The 26,938-nt window shown below is 41.4% G+C and overlaps 1 protein-coding gene across 1 annotated transcript in view; it reads left to right on the forward strand.

Annotated features, from left to right (window-relative positions):
- Positions 1–10,854: 10,854 nt before the first annotated feature.
- SEC63 (SEC63 protein translocation regulator) overlaps positions 10,855–26,938 on the forward strand; it is a 611,233-nt gene continuing 595,149 nt past the window's right edge. Inside the window, exon 1 of the mRNA XM_086926685.1 lies at positions 10,855–11,457. Coding sequence (XP_086782811.1) covers positions 11,334–11,457 — 124 coding nt within the window. The 5' untranslated portion in view covers positions 10,855–11,333. The remainder of the gene's footprint in view (positions 11,458–26,938) is intronic.

Below are 26,938 nucleotides of genomic sequence, written 5' to 3' on the forward strand. Positions count from 1 at the left end.
CTAAAGTGTTCAATAATCCTTTCCCTCATGGGTCGGATGGTACTTCCTACATAGATCATTTTACAATTGCAAATCAAAACATATACCACATATTTGTTCATACAGTCAATGTGATTCTTGATTTTAAATATGTTTGAGCCATTATAGTCAAATTCCTTGATACCATCTATGGCTAGTTTGCACATGCTACACCGTCCACATTTGAACGTACCATTACTCAGAGTATGAAGCCACGTCTCTGCCTTTAATATTCAAGACAAGAATCACATTGACTGTATGACCAAATATGTGGTATATGTTTCGATTTGCAATTGTAAAATGATCTATGTAGGAAGTACCACCCGACCCATGAGGGAAAGGATTATTGAACACTTTAGAGCTGTGAAACAAAATGATATGAGATACCCATTAGCGCAACACATCAGTGTCTGTAATTCCCAGAGTAAACATCTGCTATTCAAATTTCATGGTTTACAAACAACCCCTATTGATAGAAGAGGGGGAATAGGGAGCTGAGACTACGACAGAATGAGGCACGGTGGATCATGACTTTGGATTCTGTGAAACATGGATTGAACTTAGATCATGAAATGCAATATTTTCTGGGTGCCTAAAAAGTGGTTGGATAGAAGTACAACTGATAACCATATGATGGGGAAATGGGGTATGTTTTAGCCTCATATCCTTGTGTGACAACTAGATGAATAGGAATCATATTTTTTGTTATGTTTGATAAAGAGAAGCTTATCTCCTAATAAGATGCTAATGGTCCCAATAGGACATCTGGACTCAAATATTATTACATTGACGAGGATGTTCACTTTTTTATATATTGATATGTTTTGATCTGCAATCAATCTCATTCCTTATTTGCTTTATTTCATTGTATGGCACATGAGAAAACATGTACTGTGATTTTAATATATTAGCTTTTGAAGAGATGTTTGGTCGCTTCCCCATAGAATTGGTTTGGGTCAGATTTCGCTTTTCTTGACAATATAGTGGTTTATGATGGTCACGTAAACCCTGACTACAAGAAATGGAAATATTTGTTATTGTTCCAGGCGGACGAGTTCATTAAGGTATTACCGTAAATCTGGGTACATAAGAAATTTTGAATTATCCGGCTATTGCACTTACCTCTACAATGAACTAGGTACAATTTACTTTGGATGAGTCACTTTCCAATTAGAAATTGAGAAGTTTTTAAGGGTTTGGTTTTTATTGAACTGTGGGGTCAATGGGTCCTTTAGTATAGAGAATGTCCTTTTCAATTATTAACAGTAGACCAGTGGTGAGCAAAGAACGTGGTCACCATGGAGTAAAAGAATGACATGACCATAGGGACGAAGGATCGTGCAGGCACTTGCTCAAACATCCAAACGATTTTTCCCTAGTATGTCTAGTCCTACGTACTAGTAGTGTTTATTGATTAAACAAAAACATTGTCCTGTAGTGTATACACACAGCCGTGTTAACTAGCAATAAAGTTTCATTGTGTTAAGAATGACAGTGGTGAGCAATGAACGCGGTTACTATGGAGTAAAGAATGGCATGACCGTAGGGACGAACGATCGTGCAGGGACTTGCTTAAACATATAGGAGCGATTTTTCCCTAGTATGTCTAGTCATCCGTACTAGCAGTGTTTATTGATTAAATAATAAAGTTGTCAGGTACTGTATACACAGAACAGTGTTAAATAGCAATAAAGGTTCATTGTGTTAAGAATGACAGCTTCAAACTATGAAGCTTCCGAGAAACACATAGCATGGTTGGGTATGAAGCTTTTGGCGGCCATGTTGAGTAAGGTGAAAATACGTGTTTTACCAGAGATGGTAACTGATTTTAGATTTAAAGTAAAATGTATGTCTATATTTTGGTGGCCCCCACAAACGGGTTTGAGGAGAATGTGGACCGATGTCCGTGCGGATGAGATGGGGAATACGGAGGTTGTCCACTGAGATGATATAAAAGGGAGACTTAAGATGGCGCTTGAGTACAACGCTGTTTGCTTCTAGTGGGGAGCACTCTCTGCTGCTCGGGTGAGTTATTCTTACATGTGTGATGAAACTTGATACAAATTAATGATTGACTGAACAGATATACGGGAATTTGTATATTTAGGGTGAAGCTGGATAATGAGGGAATAATGTGACTTGCACAGGTTAAACGAGAGAAACTGAGTATACGGGGTATCTTGCATTTAACCTTGTCGAGGCTGGACAATGAAGGGAATTGGTTACTGAAACCAGTTAAAGTATTAGAACAGTTAATTTGGGTCTATCAGATATGTGGTGTTGCTAATGGTTGCATGTCAGACACTATAATGTGATAAATGGATATTTCGGGTCCATGATATGGAAAGAAGTAGCTGATAGAGAAGAGGTATATAAGACTGATTAAGACTGTTGTTGAGGTGTATAAATACAGGTCTTTTTGACTACGGAAGGAGACTTAATTTGTCTCTTTTTATACATATTCTGTTAACTTATTGTCCTGGATGGGGACTACATGATAAACTGACGGTAAGGATGTGCAATACATTTTTACAATTTAAGATATTGTGTGTTGTATGTTATGGAATAGAACAGTTAGATATATTTTACCCTTCATTTTGTTCTAGTAGAACACTTTTGTGGTATTAAAGATTTTTTAACTTGAACTACGGTAAATATTGTAATTGGACTGTGGATGAATATTTGAATAGGTGAGCTTGTCTGCTTTGGAACATCAGCCTGGGGATTTTTATATTGGTTTTGAGATTTATGTCTCACACACATTTTAAGAGTAAGGTGTATACACAATGTTCACTGATTGTTATTGTTCATGGTTTTTGATTTGTGTTCACATTTTTGCCCCTCTTTGAAAAGACCAACTTTGGATGAGGAAATGCACTAAGGTGTTGATCATGAATTGTTTTAGTTACTTGAGATTCACTTTGTGATCACCTTTGAGCACATGGGTGTTGTGGTGAAGGTGATCCTGTGTGAATTTCCTTGGTATGACTCAGAAATATTTTGTTAATTTATTTATAGCCCTGATGAAGTCAGAGATGTGGAGGCATCGGAACTGACGAAACACGTGTTGGCTATATGTGATCTGGAGAGAATCATTTGTGATTAACAGAAGATTTTATTGCACAAGAAGAATAAAATCGTTGTGGATGAAGAAGATTGACTGGACTTCTTTGTGTTACATGTGGAGTTGTGCTCAGGACATTTTGCAATCTTCTCTACAGGACTGGGTTAATGGTCCATTTCTGGGGATATGAGTGGCTGTCCCCGTCCTTGGAGCACACTGTAATAGCAGATTGTATCTAATTTAGGGGAACACTTGAGTAACTCTTTGCGCAAGAAAAGCCTTGCCACTCTTAAAAGGAGTGAAACCATAACGAAGCCTCATTAACATGCAAATTGTCTTTTAAAGACCTGTGAAGTGCTCAGGTGCGGCTGTGTGTGTGCCCGGGAAGCTGTCTCATCCCGGGCAGCCACACACGAGGGGAGGAGGGGGTTTGGGGGAGTGAAGCCTTTGAGTCCAATGGGTGTTACGCGCCTGACTGTTTCCGTAATGTCATACCCTCTAGGATAACAAACAATAATAATGTAAACAACTGGTCAATTCAAAATTTGCAAACATACGTGACAAGAATTTTCAATTCTATGAAGGACAAGGAGGCGAGGATTATGCTTTTCTCATTTCTTTATAAGGAAATGCTCAGCAGCCAATAAAAATCACAAAAACTACAGTACCCATGAACACCAGGTACAACCATAGAGTATACAGTATAAAAGGACCTAATGACAGTCTATCTTCCTCTTTCTTTGCCGGGGAACAGTTCAGGTCAAACAGGAAGTCAAACGTAAACCATCAGGACCAGAAGTAAGAAAGCCGCAGATGTCCAAACGAACTGGATGCAGGCAGCAGAAGAACACTGGATCCCAAAACCAGGAAAAAGGGAAACGAAGACGGATGACACCGGCAAAGCTCTACTTCGGTTCAGTACCTGAAAAGAGACATACAGCCGTAATACACATATATAGTGCAAGAATATAAGAATCCAAACAAGGGGGGGGAGAAACAAGGGATGTGAAAATATTCAACATCATCAATAAAGAATACAGCAAATAACAATGCAAAATCAATAACAATGGGTGGGATAATCCTTGCATCCTTGTCCTTAATAGAAATGAAAATTCTTGTTACGTATGTTTGCAAATTTTGAATTCTATGTCAGGACAGGAGGCTCCGATTATGCTTGTTCAAAGCTGATCCACCACCACAGAAGCAATATGATCGATTGGTTTATAATAAAACGATTTGAAAACAGAGTCAGAAGACCAATCTGCGGCCTTCATAATGTCAAAAAGAGAGACACACATGGAGAAAGCTTTAGAAGCCATCGCCCCACGTGCAGAATGTGCACAAAAAAACAGACACATCAATGCCAGCCTCTGACATGAGCCATCGTACCCAGCGTGCTAATGTAGCAGGGGTTACAGGGCGAAATGGTTTCTGCAAAGCAATCAACAATTGACCCTGCATATCTGAACGTAAAGAAGCGGTACTTACTTCGTAATCCTTGACACATTGCACAACGCAAAGGTTGGGATGAGTGGGAAAGGATGGATAGGTAATCGAAACAGTATTAGATTTAGTACGTCTGGAAAGACGAAATGTAACGCCTTCCGGCGTAAAACTGCGACCCGCAAGGTCCAATGCCTGAACATCAGACACTCGTTTGCAAGAAACAAGACACAACAACATGGCCGATAGTTGCTTGCGGGACAGCAAAGAATTAGAAGGCCAAGCCTCTAAAAACCGCAAAACGATGGACATACTTAGGACACGGCGGTTTCATGAGACGGATACCTTTAAGCAATTTGGAAATGAAAGGGTGCTCACCAGCAGGCTTACCATCAATCTGGACATGTCCCGCCGAAATGACGGAACGAAAATTGTTGACCATCCTATAAGCCAGACCTGAAGAGGCTAGGGATGCCAGGAAATTGAAAATCAAGGAGACATCTGCTGAAGAGGGATCAACTTCCCGTTGAACACACCAATCACACCAACACTTCCAAGCTCCTTTGTATCGTTTGTGAGTATTGGGAGACCAGGCCTCACTAATGAATTTGGAAGCGTAGCTCGAAATGCCTGGGATTGACCAGCGTTCCCTGAAATCCGCCACGCCAACAACTGGAGAGTGCCGGACAGAATCAGGGGATGCGGATCCTCGAGGGGATCCAGCAAAAGATTCCACTTCTGGGGAAGAAGGATTGGAACCGCGCAACACATCTCCAGGAGAACCGGGAACCACGCTTGAGCCCTCCAGAGCGGAGTAATCAGAATGAGATCCGCCTGATATCGTTTGGTGTAAGCCAGGACCCTGGGTATCATCATGAACGGGGGAAACGCATAGCACAGAGCCGTCTGCCAAGCCTGAAGAAAAGCATCCGTGGCTAGGGCTAGCGGGTCCGGACTCCAACTGTAAAACCGTGGAAGCTGGGTGTTGAGGCGAGAGGCAAACAGGTCGATGTGACACTGGCCCCAACTCCGAAGAAGAGAACGAAATACGCGAGGGTGAAGCCTACAGTCGCTGAAATCCCGAAGATGCCTCGAGTGCCAATCCGCAATCTGATTGTTGCGGCCGGGAAGATACTCTGCAATAACAGTGATCTTCTGTCGCAGGCAATAATGCCAAAAATCCTTGGCTATCTCCGCTAGAACCTTGGACCGCGTTCCGCCCAGTTTGTTGACATAGCGGACTGCTGATACATTGTCCATTCGGAGAAGTATGCAGCAGTTGGACTGATGTGGAGTAAAGCACTTGATCGCAAAGGAACCCGCCAGGAGTTCCAGGCAATTTATGTGGAGAGATAGTTCCTGAGGAGACCAACGACCCCCCGTCGAGACAGGACCGCACCGGGCTCCCCAACCCCAGCGACTGGCATCAGACTCTATCACTAGTTCCGGCGACGCTTCGAATAGGGCCCGACCATTCCAAGCCTCCATGTGGTCCAGCCACCACTGCATCTCCCACTTCACCTCCTCTGACAGAGGAATCTGATCCGAATATCTGAGACCTTTCTGGAGATGTTGGATCTTCAGACGTTGCATTGCTCTGTAATGCAGAGGACCCGGAAAGATCGCCTGAATGGAGGATGCCAACAGCCCTACTACACGTGCCAACGATCTCAATGACACAGTCCGTCTGGAAATAACGGAAGTTAACTCCCTCTTGATATATCGAATTTTCTGGTTGGGTAAGAGAAGCTGGCAAGCAATGGAGTCGATCCTGAAACCCAGAAAATCTATCGATTGCGTCGGTGTCAAAACGGATTTCTGTATGTTGACCAGAAAACCTAGAGATTGCAATAGGTCGATGGACCACTCCAGATGAGTCAGGAGTTGGCGAGGACAATCCGCCAGAAGTAGAATGTCGTCCAAATAAATAATCAGACGCACACCCCGAGCTCGGAGATGTTCCACGACCGGCCTCAGAAGCTTCGTGAAGCACCAAGGTGCTGACGAGAGGCCGAACGGGAGAACTTGATACTCGTACCAAAGTCCCTTCCAAAAGGAACTGGAGGAACCGACGATGGGGGCCGTAGACTGGAATCGACAGATATGCATCTTTGAGATCCAGCCGTACCATCCAATCCCCCTCGCGAAGAAGATCCCGCAACAGATGGATGCCTTCCATCTTGAAGTGCCTGTAAATGACCCCTCCGTTGAAGTCTTTCAGGTTGAGAACAAGGCGCGATCCGCCCCCTTTCTTCTCGACCAGAAACACTGCGCTGGCGAACCCCTTTGGATGACGGACAGTGGGAAGAATCGCCCCCTTCTTGAGGAGTACGGCGATCTCTTCGAAAATGAAATCCTGATCCTGAAGGGAGAAACGTAAAGGAGTGGGAGGGCGGGCCTGATGCAGGGGCTGGTAAAACACTATCCTGAAACCTTGAACAGTTTCCAGCACCCATGCATCGCTGGAGATCAAGCGCCAATTTTGTAGAAAAAACTGCACTCTGCCCCCCAAAACCACATCGCAAGCAGGAATCAGGCTCACCTGAAGTGTTGGAGTCTTGATAATGTATGAAAAATAACACTCCCAGGCATACACTAAGGAAAGTACACAATAGATTCAACAAACAAACTAGTTCAGTTTAGAAAAGTATATTTTTTAATTTGATTAAAAAGAAATATTAAAATTTAGTGCATTAGTCATAATTGATAAAAATAGCAATATAATGATACATATGTATTCACAAAGCAGATTAAAAAGAGGTTAGATGGCATCCGGTCGACGCGTTTCGACATACAAAATATGCCTTCATCAGGACTTTTACCATCAAAATTCTGTAAAAAAGATCATAACAGGATTTTAATGTTATTGAATTCCTATTGTGACAGATTTGCAACCGAACTAGTTACAGGTTTGTTACACCATTCTATTGGTAAGAATATAATATTCATTTCACATTCTTGATATACCGCTTTAATTAAACATTTCAAAAACCTATGCGTATACATTAATACATTATGTTTACATCAAATATATAGCCATATGCTGAATGAATTAGGGGCAGGTTATCAATAGATGGGATCTTATTAATCAAACTGGTTACAGTATTCATGAGATTGCATTCTCCCAGGGCAATTCATTGTTGAGGCCCTGGGTGAAGGTCTTAAGGGAAAAGATCCAAAAAACTTCTTGTTTCTTTCTTATCTTTTCTCCTCCTTTAGTATTAGGTATATGGATCTTTTCCAGAATGCGCCACCGCAGGTCGGATGGAGCATGCTGAAAGTCCATGAAGTGTGCGACTAATGGTGCTGACAATTTTTTAGTCTTGATTGCTGACCTATGTTCGGTCAGCCGGGTTTTAATTGCTCTAGAGGTTTCGCCCACGTAACCCAAGTTACAAGGGCATACGAGCAGGTAAATCACATTGCTAGTGTTACATGTCCACAGATCATTAGCTGTGATGTTATGTCCATTCAACTGAAATGTCTCTCCTGTTATAATATCATTACAGGATTGGCAGGAGCCACATCTTGAAGTGCCTTTCACAGGGTTCACACCTTGTATCGATTTTTGTATAAAAGAGGGCCTTTCAGAGGTGCCTATGTGCCTTGATCTTACCACAAAGTCTTTTAGATTTTTGTTTCTTCGATGAGCAAACATCGGTTTCTTAAGTTTAGGTTTGGATGGCTCTATGTTCAGTAAGTGCCAATTCGCATTCACTATCTGTCTAATTGTAGCATTCATGGTTGAACGGCCTTTTCCATAGTGCCCTCGACCCTTGCGGGAGGGATAGAAATTCGCTCTTGAAGAATACTCGGAGTCCTGACCTCCTCCTCGTTGAGAGTTTGAGTTTGAAGGGACTGTTGGTGAGAACCTCGGCCGAACGAGCGTCCTCTATGTCGTCCGGCCTTGGGAAAAACCGGACGCATGGCACGTCGCAATGAAGCTTGTGCTTTGTCCAATCCACTGAATGCGGAAACAAATTTAGTCAATTCTTTCAAGAATGGATGGCCAAATAGAAGGCCTTGCGCTTCTGGGCCCGATTCAGAAGTAGAGAGCTCAGCCAACTTGGGGTCTAACTTCAAGAGAATAGATCAGCGTCTCTCACAGGATAAAGCACAATTGGTGTTACCCAATTGGCATATCGCCCTCTGCGCCCATTCAATTAATTCATCTGGGTCCACGAGAGCCGAAGCTTCTTTGGCGAGGAACCCAAGATCTAATATTTTGGTCAAGGGACCCAGTAAATCAAGCAACTTATCTTGACAAGAACGCCAAGATCCATCAAGGCCCTTCTTGGGGTCCTTTGCGTATTTCTTTAAATAGGTGACCATTGTGGGATCAACTTCTGGCGTCTCAGCCAAATGGTCTGCAAGATCAGGCCTCGGACATTCTGAGCGAAGCCTGGCCCGAACATCCTTATCAAATGGCTGACGTATGTGCGCCTGGACATACGCAGCTACTGCAGGCGAAGGCAACCAAGACGAAGAGTGCGGGTGAATTATATCCGCAGGTTCAAAGGTCAGAACAGGGGGATGCTCTGGAGCATCCACGAAATGCTCTTTGCACATTCTCTTCCTAGGGGATGGGCCCTCATGATCTGAAGAAGCGTCATCAGAATCAGTGATAGGATGAGTAGAGGATAAACTCACAGAAGGTTTGGAAGACTCAGCTGCCAAAGTTTTAGCCAATTTCTGAAAGTCCGACCTGTGGGGATTAACAGGAGATTTTGAGGACTTTTTTGAAGCAGGTAGCCAACCCTGTTGCTGCGCATATTTGTTCAAATGGCGCTTCAGTGGATTAATGGCACGCACCTGCGCTTTATTCACTGACTGTTGGATACCCTTGTCCAATTCCTCAACTAAATCATGTTCGAAAGAACCAGAGTCCTCTTCCCCATAATAATAGTCATCATCATCATCATAGTAATAATCTTCCATGGTACACTAGGTGTACAGTAATGCCCACAAGATGACTAGCGGTATCAAAAAATGCCAAAGGCACTATGCAGGGGGAGTGTGAGGAACCCCACAGCAAGCCAGCAGTCCAGGAACAAACCTGACCAAAGGGTGATTAAATGTGGAGGGAGAAGGCCTGCTGTACCAAAGAAACACACTCTAGGCAATGCCTATGCTCCAAATTACTACCCCAGCTCTCTTAGAACTAAGGCGTCACACTGGGTTAATATTCCTGACAGGCAACGACGTCAGGAACGACAGTCTCTAACCAGCGCTATGCACCGACGCCGGAAATTGCCGGTGCGAGCCGCTAAACACTGCTCCCGCTCCACTCTACAAAACACAAAACAATGTAAGGCACAGTACAATTCTCAGTAATAAACCAACATTGCAAAATCATGCATATACCAGTAATAAGGAAAGAAGCACTTAACTGGCTGCGGAGCAGCAAAGAAAGAGGAAGAAAGACTGTCATTAGGTCCTTTTATACTGTATACTCTATGGTTGTACCTGGTGTTCATGGGTACTGTAGTTTTTGTGATTTTTATTGGCTGCTGAGCATTTCCTTATAAAGAAATGAGAAAAGCATAATCGGGGCCTCCTGTCCTGACATAGAATTACTTCTGTATACTCTATTAATGATGTACTGCTGGTGTAATATTGTTGCAATAAAAATATTTATTAAAAAATGAAACGTTTTTACAGACTAAGTTTTAAAACCAACCACACGCACAAGGGCAGGGTTGATCGCGATCTCTATATGTTGGTGTGCGTGTTATCAGCTCTAAAGCATCATTATGTAGGTAATGCAATTCCCCATTTCCGGAAACCCATCAGATGCCTTATCGTGAGGCACAGACACAACTACCGAGTGAAGGCCGCAGTGCCATCCGTATGAGCACCTGAAGAGAGCTCGAAGTACACTCAGAATGGCCCCACAGTCACCAGGTTAGGTCCGCTACAATCTCTACTGTCCCAACGTCCACTAGGAAAATACTGAGACAGTTCTGTATAGCAATACTCAGTGATGGCAGAAGCAGACAACCGGAGGCCCCCAGAGGAGCTATATGTCCTCCTAAGTGGCACCAGCCTGAGTAGCGTCACAGCCGACACACTCAGCATGGGGCTCCGATTCGGACAACTTGCGGTGCCTCGCTCTCTTTCCTCTTATCTCCCCCCACTCCCTGCTTAACTCCTCTCTTCGGAAGCGGAAGGGGAAGGTACCATCGTCACTGTGCTAACTATGCTGCATCAGCAGACGTCATTGATAAATACCTGTTCATTTGAATACTACATGCTGATGTGTTCAAGAGTGTGGCTTACGTAGGTGCAGCTGGACGCGACCAACATCTGCCGTTGAACGTGCTATCGTCAGTGCGTAAATTTGTCAGCCATCTTAGAACGGTGGGTTATAGTACTGCTGAATTATGAACTCTGTCATTTCAAAACAAAATGTGTCAGAATATGACTTGTGATATAGCGAAGTGGGCAAAGGGGCTGGAAAAGTAAGCCTTAAACGCCCGAGTCCGTGAAGATAAGGAACCAGCCTTTTACCAGTCTTTTACTCGGGTTACCCTATCACAGCTTGACAACAGTAAGAAACCAAACAGTGACGTAAGACTTATTCTAGTATGGCTACCACTGAAGACACAAGCCAAGCCGGTTGCTTGGGTGCGACTGCAGCCTTTTCGTTCGTCGGGCGTTTGTGACGGAGTGCGAGAAAGGCGTGTCAAGCGTCGACTCGGCTCCTCCCCTCTACTGTGAGTTGGGGCAGTTGTTGGCTCGCGGCGCCGGGTCTGCGTCAGTGAGCGCGCGCCCCCTGCCCTGCTCCCCTCACCTCGGAGGAGCCGCCATGGCTGGGCAGCAGTTCCAGTACGATGACAGCGGCAACACCTTCTTCTACTTCCTCACCTCCTTCGTGGGGCTCATTGTCGTGCCGGCCACCTACTACCTGTGGCCCCGGGACCAGAACTCAGGTGAGTGCCCCCTCGATAAACAACGTCGCGAGCATCAGCAAAGCCAGGCTCCAGGGATGTTGGTCGATTACATATGTTACACTTGCTGTTGTCACTAGGTACACCCAGGTCCCCCTGCTTCCTCATGTACCTTTGGTCATTGAGGCCTCCAGGACAGGCAATATTGATGTTGCATGACAGTTTTTTTGAGAGGGGCGAAAGGCTACCGAAGTGTGAGGCTTTGTTATTGAAGTCAATTGGCTATATGTACTAGCCAAGAGAGAAGCTCCTGGTTCTTCAAGTGGCAGACCCACTCCCTATTCGGTTCCCTCCAGATTTGCAGCAGTTCGTGGGCATTCCACTACAAATTTTAAAGTTGGAAAAGCATTTGAGTTTCGTTCCTAACTGTGGCAGTCTGAGAGCCGTGGTCACAGTGCTCCAGGTTGCAAGAGTTTTTGAAGATATTTAATGCTGGTTTGTGTGACGCATTGCATAGCTGGTTGGTGCCCACTTCTTTTTGAGTGAGCCATGGTGAAGTGGAGGTATATTTCCATGTTCATTTTATATGTGTAAGTAGCACACCTGAAACGTTTTATTCGTTTCCCCATCGTTTATAGGAAGGGTACCCGTTAACAGCCGAATTATTTGAAACCTAACCTGTACGAAGCATCTGTGCAGTGTAGGATACTCGGCGTACCAAGCCAGCTAAGTGCATGCTGACAGCTGCTGTGTTGTAGCACCCTCTAGCAATCGTCCTGCTGTTAGTAAACCCGGAGAGTTCTTACAGCACCCAGGACGTGCCGGCTTTCAGCGATGTAAAAGAAGGCCTACGTGCACCCATTCACTTATTCGTACAGCTATTAGTGAATGTAGGCATCTTGAGCTGTACATCGGGCGCATCGTCCTTGCAAAATCAGTGCCCATCTGCACCCGTGTTAGCAATTTGAACTTGATTTAGGTTGCAATAGTGTTCAAGGTTTGCTTTCCTTACCTCCCTCCGTTTTTTTCCATGTGTCACGGTCATTATGTAGTCCCTTGAGTTTACAGCTGTTTTCATCTTTAATGGTTCGCCGAATGATCCAGTTTTAAATCCGTTGTTAAATTCTCTTATGTTCTTCTGAATAATTTTTTTTTCGTTGAGTTAGTGCCAAGTTTGGTGGCAGTTGAATTTTACAGAGCTTTAGGTAAACTTATTGGTGGTAAATCAGTTCTTCTGAACGGTGAGAGGCACAGTCCTCGTTTAAATGTACTAAGGACATACGTATCAAAGAAAGAGTAACTAATCTTAAAGTATGTAACGCCTGGTAGGATTTAGTCTTAGATCATGCCAGTGTCCATTCTTGCTTATGACTTCATTGTTGGCGTTTTGACAGGTAGGATTAGAGCCAGTCGTTTCAGTCTCTATCCCTTATTAATGTGTTTGCGCCGCTCTTTTAAACCCTTTGTTTTTTCTTATCGGTGCCCGCGTTTAATGTAATATTGTATATTGGCAAGCAGAATCTCAGCTTACAGAAAGTTCAAGCCTTCTACCCCCGGTACCCGAAACGGTGGCCAGCATATATCCTCAAGGACTGGATTCCTTAAAGATTTTCTGGATAACCTCTGGCAGTCTATATAATTTTCCTTATACATGGATCAATGTTTGTGGTTATCCCGATATCTGTTATGGATCTAGGCTGAACACTACCGCTCTGCACTTAATTGGCTTGTTGCAGCGTGTGCTGCTGGTGTCGGCTTGGATTAGGCCTTCCACTTCTGCAATGATAAGGCAGTTCACCATGTCACTCCAAAAACGTATTTCTAAATCGGTGTCAACGCTTCCTTTGCTATTTTTTTACCTTATTTATGGGGCCACTGGAATTATGCTGCAGGGGAGAACCAAATGATGCAGCATGGTTGACTAAAGGGGTCAACGAAAAGGCAAATTGTGGCAGTATGCAACACTTTTTTCTGGTATTACTTTATTTTTCAATTTTTACATATATTAATACTTTCCTGACAAATATTTTCTCATTAGTACCAGTTTAACTACCACACACAGAAATAAGCAACTGAAAAATGACCAGTTAACCATTGTGAAGGGCGCACAAACACTGATTAGCAATTTTTCAGTAACTTTTGAGCTAGAAACACACCAAAAAAGTCTGCAGATTACGCAGCAGATGAATTATGTGAAAAATGCGAACGATATATAACTATGCTGAAAAACATATTTCTAGTGGCCATGCTTATACCTTCTCTACAAATATGCACTCGGAAGCAGAGCGAATAGCATATATTGATCGCTTTATAAGTTCATATGTCTGTGTACAGGAACTGTGGTGGGTAGTGTGGTATATCTCCCCTAGATGTTTGTGGTGGACGCAGGGAATAGTATTCCCCCACCTCGATTCTTAAATAGAGGCGGAACAATGGTAGACAGACTCTGGTAAGTTATGCTTCATATCATCTAAGTCTTCCTGATGTGGTGTCACCTGAGGAGTAAGCTCTGAGGGGTCTCTATGACATTTGTTTTGATGAATATTTAATTGCAGCCACTGAGGTGTTGAGCCTCATCTAAAATCGGCCTGTTTGTCAAGTCAAGGTGTCAGACCCCGGGTTTAGTTCTCCCTAAGGATGTCCGTGTAATGATATCAACCCCTTACCCCACTGCAAAAATATACTTCCCGATTCATCATTGTGAAGTTTTGCGAGTCTGAAATAGCGATTAATAAGGAATCACTATTCCAGACTCGCAAAACGGGATTCATGTAGGAATCGCAATATTTTTTGCGATTCCTACAGCTTCCTTATTTGCGATTAGCTAATTGCTAATCGCAAATAAGGAATAACTCCCCATTCGTTCCTATAGGCCTAATCGCAAATGAGATTGCGATTTCAAGGGTGCAGGGGTGTCCAAAGGACACCCTGTAACACCCCTGAAATGTAAATTTAAACAGATGTTAGACACACACATGTCCAAAGGACATGTGCGTGTGTAACATGCAACATGTGTGTAACATACAACTTAGAAAAATGCATTTAAATGCATTTTTCTAAGTTTTCGCTATTTACCACGAGGTTTGACTTCGTGGTAAATAGCGGTTCTAAATTGCGAATTCGCAATTTTTAAATGTTTCAAGAATAGCATTTAAGGAATCTCTAATAGAGATTCCTTAAATGCTATTCCTCGCAAATTTGCGAGTTCTTAAATAGCGAATTTTGCATTTGGGATGATGAATCCCAAATGCAAAAATTGCACTCGCAAAGGGCCAGATTCTCAGAATCTGGCCCTTTTGTGAGCGCAATTTTGCTTGATGAATCGGGCTGATAGTCTCCTACGCCTTTGCATATGTCATTGCTTTCCTACCTGTGCTCTTCCTTTAATTTTCGTAGCCCACCCATTTGAGCCCCTGGATTTGGAAGATCTGCATTTTCTCAAAATCAATGAGGTATTTAGTTGTTGTCAACAATAACGTTGGTGGGAAGGGAGCTCTTCTGTTAAAGCAGCTCTTTTTGCGGATGGCCATAATTTTATGTTACGTTTTACTTCCAAAGTTCAAGTAATTTGGACATTTTAACGTAAAAATACTTTCTTTTCGGTTTGCGATTTCTTGCCACCCACCAATTCACATTCAGTAAAGAACATTGTGCAATTAGTACAGCAGAATAATTGGACTAACATCATTTAATCCAGCATCTCAAACACTTTTGAATTCAGGAGTGCCAGGACTTCTTTTACATTAATCTTTTATCCCCCCCCCCCACCAGATTTGACCCTTCTATTTATTTGCCTGGAAAGAATTTTAGTACTGAATGTGATGCATTTTTGGCAGTCACCTGCAGTTGTCAGTAGTATGAGTTAACCCTAGTAAAACGAGTCCTTGCTTCCAGATCAGAAATAATCCTTAGAGAAAATTAGTTAGTTTGTTTGATTTATTATGCTGGTTATTTTGTAATAAGTTTATATGTGTTTTAATAAGGAAATACTGCAAGACGTTTGTTATTTGCTCGGATTATTCATATAGCCTCTGTTATTGTGATACAGGGCACTTCTTTTTAAGCAAAAGACACACAAATGAAGGACGGAATGCTGAACAAATCATTCACCCGCAGTCAAGAGTTCTGTGTTAAATCCATCATTCTTTTGCTCACCGTGCCACCTTTTTTTAGACACAGCCAATTGCAAATCAGTCTTGATCCTGTGCCTCATGGGAACAGTCCATCCCGAACTGCTAAGCAAGGGCCTCCCCGAACCAGAAACAATCATTCTGAGACCGATTTTGGGGTATCACTCCTCATCAGCCAGGCTAACTTGAATCCACTGGCACAGTGAGCCTGGAACCCACGTCTGGGCATACCCGGCGCACTTGGGGCGAGTAATCAAGAGACACAAATGATGGAGGGAATGTGGAACAAATAAAACATTCAACCCCAGTCAAGAGATCTGGGTCAAATCCATTGCTCATTTGCTCACCATGCCACCCCAATTTGGACCCAGCCATATGCAAATCAGTCTTGACACCGTTCCTCATTGCTTTTTGTAGGCTTGGAGTCCACCCATTGTTTACCATTGGCTTGCTTCATGGTCACTCTCATTTACTTGCTTCTAATTGGTCAGCTGCAAGGCTTCCTTCCGCTTTACGTATCTGTTGCTTCCCTTGAGCATAAATGCATTACTTGCGTCCTTCCTAAGCTCATTTTTAAAAAAATTACATTTTCTTCGTTTTTAAGCACTCTACCAGAGTGCACCCTTTTCAGCTGGCTCCCTTGTGTGCTACTTCTTACCCCCTGTGTTCCTCCCTTGTCCATGTTGTTTCTTGCCCAAAGCCCTCCTTCCTTTGATGGTTACCCTATCCCTTCCAGCCTCCTTCCGCTGTCCTTCAGCTTGCCTACCCTCTTGTCCACATGCTTTCTCCAACCACGCCCTCACATCTCTTTTGTCTGGTTTGCCCCTGACTTGCCCTCTATCTTTGTTGTTTCCTACCCTCCCTTTATTTGTTGCTCTCTGCCACCGACATGCAGTAACATTGCGCTGGCTGCAGCATATCGTTTTTTTGACCTCACACCCTTCATTGTCCATGTTGCTCCGCCAGCACTGGCCCGGCGTCCCATCGCTGTTTGTTTTTCTTTACTGTCAGCCATGCTGCACAGCATCTATGCTGCTGTACAAAATGGCAAAAAAACATTGACAAAGCCAATTGCTCTCTTGTAAGCCAGACCTTATGGGTATCTCGAATGGCTTTGAAACCTTTTTAGAAAGACAAATCTGAGAATGGTTTAATTTATGTAAAATATCTATTTGAGTGGTTCCCAGGCATTACCTGCCATCACCAGCCGTGACTATAAAGTCTTATGGTAGATGTACTTCTATATGGTATACGTACACTACCACCAGATTGTTGGGCATGACATTTCTGTTTTGGTATTAATATTGCTTTGTGCTGTTACCAATGCATGAATAGTGCTTGATAATGTAATTGTTTTGCATAAAGGGATGGTTGATAACATGCAGGAGTCAAAAAGTTTCTCAATATAAGTTTGTGCAATCATTGATATATTTACCCACGCACAGGGGAGGATCGTTCGCTGTCTTTAACAAACATGGTTGATTTGTGTTATTTCTTATAGTTGAGGGGGTTTGTCACTTGTCTTTGGATCATGAATAGAGGCATCCATAAATTAAAGTTTTATGCCCATGTTAATGCAGTGCTACTTTATGTATTTAAACCATGTTATCAAATGAGTCTTCATTTCAAAGTCGTTAAATGACTAACAATATTTAGCCAGTCGGTCTAACTGTCTCGTTGCAAACTTTTATAACTCTTTTACTGTCTTATGAAAATAAGTGTTTGTGACTAAGCACTTTATCTAGGCACAGCAATACCTGCTGTTGTTTTTTCCTGAACGTGTGCACACTTTATTTTATTGTGTATCACTTTTCTGTGGTCACTTGGAATCGATAGTTGTGGTGCTAATTGCACCCTGGTCAATATAGTGTACTGTTTGGCAGGAATTTTGTAGTACTGTGTCTAGAATGGACCATGGAGTGATAGTTGTCAACATTGCTGGTCCGCATTTCTTTTTAGAATTGTCAAATCTAGAATTTTAGGTGCACTGCATGGAATCATTTTGGGCTAAAAATAAAGCGTTAAATGGCGGGTCCCTATTTTATGTAATTAAGTGTAACATTATATCATTTTCTTTAAAATCGGTGTAGTTACTCAAATGCAACATTTTAGTTATGGCCCTGCCCCATGTGCGAGAGATTAAGCTATTGGCATTGTAAATGACAATGCCATTTATTTATTTATTTTCAAAACCAACACCTAAATACAAATTTTGTCATTTACAATGCCAATAGCTCAAACTTTTCAAAAGGCGAAACCATTGCATTGTAAATGCTTGTTCATGTTTCCATCCTCTCTTCCAAGTGGATGTTATGACAGTGCATATACCCAGAAAAAACAAGGTGGAAAAACACAAGTTACGTGCATCTCACAATCTCAGGCCATAGACTGCAGAGCACTATATATTTTACAGGTTTACACGGCTAGCCTGACTGACAGGTTATATAGGGTTTTAGCCGTCATGGATTATTAGTCGTAATATAAAGCATTTTAAACATACACAATAAAATGCCTCCACATGTGTCGTGGAAACTGCACATACAAGTGCCAATGGCACCAATAAAAACATACACAATAAGTCAAGGCCACACCTATTGGCTTTGCCTAGATGAACAGTAGGAAAAATCCGACATTAATGAGGCCCGGCCATGCCAGTCAGTGGAGGAGGTGTCAGAATTGTGTTGCTGCATTTGTACCATATAAGCACATTTTGTAGCAAGCTAAGCATCTGCTTCAGTGACATATTTGAGTGAGTAATCTTGTGTGCATGGTATCCATCTGGTTCAGATTGCAGAGACTGACTGCGGTGCGTAAAGCAAAGTATTGGTAAGAACAGCTGTGCTCCTCAGGCAAAGAAAGGATGTGATAACAAAGCAGTGCCTGGTCATTTCTGTGCCGAAAATTGCTGATTCTACCTACAGCTACACGTATGGCTTTACCCTGACACTACTGACTTAGGTCCTGTTCTGCACTTGTCTGCAGTTCTCCTACCATGGCAACAGTACGTTATCACCGGCTCTCTGTAATTCTCGGTGCATGTTAGAGATGAAAAAAAAATCTTGTTTTGTAAAAAATTTTTTAAAATTTAAAGCAAACCAAGGCCCGCCTTGAAGTTGTTTGTATTATTAAAGAGTCTGGTAGTGTTATGTACTATCATTTTTCTATTTTGTGCGATTTTAAGGAATTAAATATAAAGTTGTGTCCTCAATTTAGCTATCGAGCAACCTAAAGATTGCTCTGTCTGTTCTTAGCAATTCCCCTTGGATCTCGAGACCTCCTATACTGATAACCCTAGGGGCATAGTCTCACACTGTGATGTAAGCTGCCTGGAAAGCAATATAATATTCAGCTTTGTAAGTACACGTTAACTAGTTTCTATAAGTACAGCTGTAGGATGCAGCGAACATAGTGTATGAAGTGCCTTAAATTCCTACTTTACATGCAGATGTGTTACCTTTTTGGATGGCAAATGCCATTTGAAAAAGAAGGAAAGAGAAAGAAGGATGTTAAATAAGAGATAAGGGAAAAGGACAGCAGGACTGCAAGAAGGCATGAATGAAAAAAGGCAAAAGAAAGAAAAGAACGAAATAGAAAGAAGGGAAGATGTCCTTCATTCAATCAGGCAGAAGAAACTTTTCATCACTTCCGACTTCTTTTGCTGTGCATATGCCCGTCCACTTGGGATATGGTTTAAGCTAGCTTCTGAGTTTTAGGCAGTGTACCACCACACTAGGAGTTCTGCGCACATACACCAGTGAAGTAGTTATCGCAGTATCCAAATAAATTCATGCAGCATTGCTCATACAGTTCCGAAGGAAACGTGGAAGAGGCGAGCTCACGGATGCCGGCATGCTCCAGTTGTTAACATCCCACTTTTACTAGAGCCCACAGGGAGTTTTCACAAGAGACTATTATCTAATCTCTATTCAGCTCTGGCACTTTTTGATAAGCAAGGACTGCAATGTGATCTTTTTTTTTATTCAAATAAAATTGATATATGTTTACTAAAGCTGCTATTTAATCTCCAGTATCACATGCACCTTGATGATAGTCTAAGCTTTTATTCTTACATTTCTATATTATTCTTTGTTTTTCATGTGTGCTTTTATTGGGATGATTCTGACAAAATGCATTGCTTGTTTTATGCAAAATTTATCCGAAATAAACTAATAATAAAAATAATAATAATAATGAAGTATGTATTAAAGACTAAAACCAGTGCTCTTAGAGATGGTTTGTGACAGTATTGTTTTTTTAAAGTCTATGGTGATTATATGAACACATTAATATTCTATTTATGTGGGCGAACAGTAATGGTTTTATATTTTTGAAAAATGCTGAAAATTAATTATACCCAACTCTGGAAATCAGTTATTAAGAATTGCTGTTTGAATTTTTACCCTTGTTTTACTTAATGAGACTAATCCTTAAATGACTGGACAGTCTTGTTAGATTTTTGCTATGGCAATGGAAAGGTCCCATCGTTGATCTCATGTTGGGGTTGTGAGTATTTTAGAGGAAGTTTAGGAAATGACAGATATTGGTGTGAGCAGCACTGCCAAACAGAAACGCTTTCACCCACCTGTAACGTAATGATGGGCTGATAAATGCATTTGAATTGTACATCTTCCATCTGAATGGCAGTAACCTATTATTGTGGATGTAACATCCTAAATTGACTGTTGGGTCTTTCGGTCCCAGCTAAGGCCATGCACCACACTGACCCAAGAAGATAAGCTGGAATGAAACCTGAACCCTAAAAAAAACTGTACGCGTGTGTATATATTATATATGATTTTGTATTCATTTCTCAGCCACAGTCCCCACTCGGTGCTGCAGGCCCTAACGGGTCAGGTGCTCTGTCGTGTGAGAGTGGATTCTCATGTCTGCTGATCAAATTCTCCAAAGGACTCCGATGGGTTTCTTGCACATTTTTTTTTATTCACCACATGCATTTTGTTAAACAAAAACATCCTTGTGAAGCCAATCGTTTCCCTGATGTGGCGTCTCCAGGTAAATCCTGCCTTTTGCTCCTTCCACGCAGTGCAGGATTACCTGGATATGCCACATTGTGAAAGCGACCAGCTTCAGATAGATGTTTTTGTTTTACACGATTCCGTATGGTGAATAAGGCGATAATTACAGGGAACACATCGGAGTTCCTGTGATGTCCTTTGGAGAGTTTACCATTGTTGAGTGTGAGAATGTGCCATGACACAAGGCAAAGCCCGAAGTGATTCACGGTGCCCCTCCCACTAACATGGCAATGAATAGTATATTATAGTGTGCACATCTGCATGTACGGTTCATGCCTTGTCACTTTTTCATTTGCGTTTCTTGAAGCAAATGTATTTAACCAGATATCTGATTATTAGAAGATTTGTTTCCATTTTTAAAGTAATTGTTACAAATAATCTGCGAAGTAGTAAAAGCGTTTTTCTCATGTAACTTTTGTTGGGGTAATAAACGTAAATTAGAAATTTGCTCTGAAGTAATGCGTGTGTAGTAATGCGTGAATGTGACTTTATTAGTACAGTTGCTTGATTTAGCATAATATATTTATTTACACGGAGTAACCTTCTTTTCAAATGTTTCTCAGTCAATAATGTTGCCAGTTTTCGTGTTATCTACCTGTATTACTTTCATTTTGCTCACCATATTGATTATATCTACAGTTACGTTTTTGTATATTCTGCACAATAAACAGGCTTTGTTATATTGATAAAAACCTTTTCAAATTATAGTGTGGATTTATTGTGTAAATGCGCATTCTTCTTGAAAATAATTTCAGCACACAAATGTATGCTTGGCAGTCTATCGCAAGATCTGATAGTTGCCTTCTCTCCTGGTAAATTGTGAATCATTGCCTAACTGTTTCTCCTACTGAAACTAGTAAATTTGTCAAAATCTGCGCTTGCCGGAGGGCCAAGGAGAATCTTCCGGGCCGTAATTATAAGAACTTTGAAAAAATGCATCATGGTGTCAAGCATGAATGGTGATGTCCACACACTAGTTCATACCAGTTACTACTGGTGCCAGGACATCTGTTTCTAATATTGGATTTGTCCCTTGGTTTAGATAGGAACTCTCTGTTCTGCTGAAGGGTTTGTAAAGCCTTTAAATTAAAGGAACTCCATTTCGCTAAAATCTTGAATCCTCATTTTAATCTGTGCTGAAATGGCAGATGGGACTTTTTAGAAATAAGGGCAAATATTGGACCTGCAGATTTTAACATAAAATGAGATTGAGATGAAATTAGAACATGAATCTACAGATTATGCAGCAGTTGATGGATTATGTGGCAAATGCATTAACTCTACAAACATGCAAAAAAGACGCACAATTGCACAGTTAGAGTGGCCCTAATAAGACTCTAGTCAACATAATGGGTACACATGACTTCTGACTTCCTCTTAGGTTACTAACGGCATAGTCGTCTGGAACGGGCTAGAACGTTTCTCATCTAATGTTTAAACACTCACTTTTAATAAAGATATGGCTAAAGCATAATTTGGTAGTGCACTGTCACAGACCGGACATCCATTAAAATGGCTACAAAATTTCCGACCGACATTTAGTTTTACTGATTAAACTTGCGAACAAACAATGCTTGAACATCGGGTTTCAGCAAATATCTATCATTTTCACTTCACCAAGTAAAGTGTCCTGATTTTTTTTCCATCTCTTTAACATCTTTGTTTCAGTTACACTTCTGAGTTATTAAAAAAGTGGTTTCTCATCTGATGATATATTTTGAAACCTCTTTATTGTTCATTTATAAGCTATTTAACACCTTCAGCGCGGCGCGAATTTTCGCGCTGTGCTGAAGGTTCTAACGAGCTATGTTTGCTGCAAAAGGATCCTGGTTGACAGTGATCTAATGAGATGACGAGCTGTGTATCATCCATATAGTTGATAAATCCGATTCACTGACTACAGAGCATTTGAACCAGCGGGCTAATATATATTGAACAGCGTGGGGCTCAAGGGTGAACTTTTTGGCACTCCAAGCCTACTTGCCCTGAACTCGGAGCAAAAAGGAGGCGAATGTTTCGCTTGCAAGCGATCTTTAAAGTATGTGCCACACCATTGCTGAGATTATCCTATTAGGTAAACCTCCGCTAGACTTGATATCAAAATCTTGTGATCGACTCCTGTCGAAGGTGGCTGACAGATCTGGTAAAACAAGACTACCAAACATATCCTTGTCAGCTGTGAAACGTAGACTGTCCATGGATGGTATCCAAGCAGATTTGGTGCCAAGTGAAGGTCAGAAACCTGACTGAGCTGGGTCTAACAGCAATTTTTCCCCAGATGGTCTGAGATAATTCTGATAAATAGTTTTTCCAGTATTTTCACTGGAAAGGGCAAATGAGATATCCGTCTAAAATTACTAAGCACCAAAAGATCTGATGTAGGTTTCTTCAGTAGCGGTATGACCATTCCTTTTTTCCAGTCACATGTTACCAGGCTAGTAGGCAGAAATAGATTGCAGATTTAATGGTATAGGTCTGCCAATGGCTCCATTAGTTGTAGTCCGATATTAGCAGGAATTAAATCGGACAGTGAGCACGAAAAGATGGATTTAGTTTTTTTTGTCTATATTTTTTGAAATCATGGGTTGTCTGAGCAAAACTGGAAAGGTTTTTTATCCTGTCAAACTTGCTGTGTGATCAAGAAGGGAGGTCAAATGTCAGCTTCTCTTCTAACAATTTGCTGCTAATTTTATTCTGGAGATTGGTGTTTACTTTTCTTTCCTTGACTGCAAAGTTAGAGGTTTTTTTAAACTGTACTGTTTGACAGTCCTGCTGGGCCCGCAACATTTAATTAGCCTGTAAATTAACTGAGCAAATATTTTAAAAATTAGTAAAGCACCTTTTTGTAATTCTGAAGTGTGATGAAAATAGGATTTTAATAAGGGCAAAGCAAATCTGAGTACTTAACTTGGTGATGTGCAATTGAGAAATATATACTGAAACCTGATTTCCACGCTTTACAATTTCTTTAATCAGTAAAACTACATGGTAGTGGGAACATTTGTGTCCATTTCAATGGAAAATGTATGCCTGTAAATGACCGTGCACTACCACTTCATGCTTTAGTAATATACAGAGTTTTGAAATACGAACTGAGAAACATTCCTGCCCCACCCTGATGACACTGCTATACGTGAATTAAGAGTCCAGCCGTGGGTCATCTGTGCCTTTTAAGTGGGCTAGACTTTAAGTATACATTGAGTAAAAGCTTTTTCTTTTAAATAATTTTTTTTTTCCTGAACAGCAGTGATGCTGAACTCTCCTATTTAAAGGTTCTCTTGTAGGTGATAATGAAGAAAAAGGCAACTCTATGTACTAAAATATTTACCCTGGATCACACAATTCGAGATGTGTTTATGGATCATGTTAGTTACTGTTTGGTCCAGTAGATTATTCAAGTCACTAGAAATGCTGGTCTGGTAAACGTTTTCTGATTTCTCGAGGCCTGCTAACTATAACAAGATGTGGATCATTCACATAAATAATGATTGCGACGGATTCAGTTTAGTGTTCTACCACTGTTGTGTATGTTCATCTATATTGTAGTAGTCCACCATCTCCCGATTTGTAGAGTTACCCATGAAAAGATCAGCTGTGACCCACGCTTCTTCCACAATTTACCTGGAGATAATCCAAATTGGGCAATGCACATGTAGAAGAAATCCACACTATAATAAGTCTTTATTAATACATTAATGTCCGGTTTTAGTCAAGAGTACATTAAAAAGCATAATTGTAGATATGCTTATAATCGTTAGTAAAATTAAAGCAATACATGTAAATACTGTGAAAATAGGTAACGTGATTGGCCACAATCTTGAGTGCAATCCATGGTGGAATCGGTTTCAGTTCCTTTCTGTCTTAGTCCTAGCTAATATCTACATTAACACTAAAATCTTGCCAAAAATGAACTTTCTTAATGATAGAGATGCTCACCTGTTCATCTTGATTATAACTGTTTATCATAGATGTTGTTTTTGGAGTGTCTGAAGCTCCTCTCTTCAACAGGTTCTCCCACCGGCTTTATGTAGTATTTCATCATTATTTTGAGAGAAACTAAAATCACAAATCTGTGATTTAGAGCGTGAATAGAAACATGAATTCCCTTGCACATTCGTTCAAAGATACTGTGTGTTTCCCTAAACATATAAACTATACTCTATTACTTTTTAAGAAAACATTGTTTTTGTGTATATAAGCAAGACAACAACCATACATTATGAGATAAAAGTAAATGAAAATGAGCAGTTGAATACATTTACGTTCTAAGGGGGCTCAGAGGAAGAGGCAAGGTATATGACCCCCCCCCCCCCCCCCCCCGATTGAAAGTGCAGCAGTACTAGTGAATGTGTCAGTGGCACAGTAGGTGTTAGAAAGAGACACACGCTAATATTAAAAACACTGAAATACTCTATGACTTAGTGAACGACCTGTAACTTGTGCCTCTATTATGCATTGCTTATGACCTCACACATTGCATCACTCATGTCATATTAAATGCCATCATTGATTCCACTGCCGTGTGCAATAAACTTTGTGAACGGAGGCTACTACAGCAGCCTCAATCAATGGTTGAACTGTTATTCGCTGGTGTGTAAGCTTTCGAAAGATGTAAAAGAATTTAGATATTTCAAAAGCGAAGCACCTTGGATGAATGTCATTGAGGATGGATGCTGTGGGGGTAGGTCACTTAAGGAGAGCTGGCCGTTGAACATCATTGAACAATACACCCTTTAGTCAACTTTCGCTCTTAGGGCTGAAGCCTGAGAATAAGGGTGCATGATGGACTTTTTTTTAATGATTTCTTTTTTTTTTTTTTGTTTTGAAATATAACATACATCTTACTGGTGCCAAATATACTACGCAGGGCAACGCAGGATGTGCTACGGACGTGACTGCCCACCCCCCCATGCAGTGCTTGTTATTGTTAAAGGGTATAAAAAAATAAGGGATACAGAGTCTCTTGGATGCGCTCACTCGATTGGGGTAAATCAGTGCACGGGATAGTACCTTCTACAGTTCAAGATCATCCAGTGCTTTATCATCAGTTTGAACTAGAGTCCTTCTGATTTCTGCTGTTGTCCATTCCATCACAGCCTGTATCCAGCTACGGACCTCTAGAGTTTTTGCGCCATGTGTTGTTGACACATGGCGCTTGTTAGGTGGTCTTAAAGAGGTGGATGCAGGTCCTAGCCATAGGACAAGTCCATAGCCCAACCTCGATTATATGTTGGATGCCGGGTCTGGTGTGAAATCCAAACAGTCAGACAATTTCCACTGTATATGTCCATGGTCAGTGCATAGTAGGGGGTTGGCTGTTTTTAGACAGGTGGGAGTAGACTCTGGCCACAGGCCAATCCAGTGTCAAACTGGTCCTATGTATGGCTAAAGATTCTGTGAAGTACAGGATGATGCTTGTCGAGGGTTGTGTACAGGGACTTGTAGCGTAGGCACGGAGTCAAAGTCCTGATGTGGATTGAATACATAGTCTGGCCAGAGGATATGACAGCTGTCCTTCATTATTTCATTTAACATGTCATGAGTGATGTAATGGTTGAGTTCATTAACAGTGCATGATAGGTTGTGCAAGTTAGTTAGTTCACAAAACTGTAATTGGCGTATTTGAGTTTATATTATTATTTATTTTTTTGCATTAGCTCTGGTCTCATTCCAACACCTCACTAGAAAGTCAATTTAACCGTTGTTTTCTTGGTATATCAACATTTTACTTCTTTAAATCGGGAAGCTGTGAAGCAACTGCAAAGATGGGTTGGCTGAGTAAACTGATGAGAGAAGGTAATGCTGTACTTATGCAGACGTGTTAATCTTTGACTATTTTTGGAACCTGTTGAAGTATATTATGCAACTACACCTAGAAACCCATACATCCTCACATTTTACCCTCCTGGTTTCATGCCTACATTAACGTCTCAATGTTTACTTACTTTAAACTACATTTCAGCTCTATTCCAACAAAATGGGTGTTCAGGAGTGTCTTTTGTCTTGAAAAAACATGTTAGTGCTCTAGTTGTTCATTAGCACGCATTGGTGACACAGTTTTTATCTAAAGAGTTAAGGGGTGATTGCTGTTGGAAATTCATATTTGTCTGCATGTCAGAATGTTTTACTGACATGAATGAGTAAAATATTTAGAACTCATAGAAAATGTGATTTCTAGATCACTAATTATAATTTCTGTGACAAAAGAACCCCCTCATTTTGTTGATAAAATGGCAATATTTTCAGTGTTGCAGCTTTTAATCCATCAAGATGGCTTTCAGATGTGCCATACTCTTGTCATGGATACAGAATGTGGGAGCTGTAGTTGTTCACTAGAGAATTGACTATCAGGATGGT

Source organism: Lissotriton vulgaris, chromosome 6, assembly GCF_964263255.1.
Source record: "Lissotriton vulgaris chromosome 6, aLisVul1.2, whole genome shotgun sequence".
Classification (NCBI taxonomy): Eukaryota; Metazoa; Chordata; class Amphibia; order Caudata; family Salamandridae; genus Lissotriton; species Lissotriton vulgaris.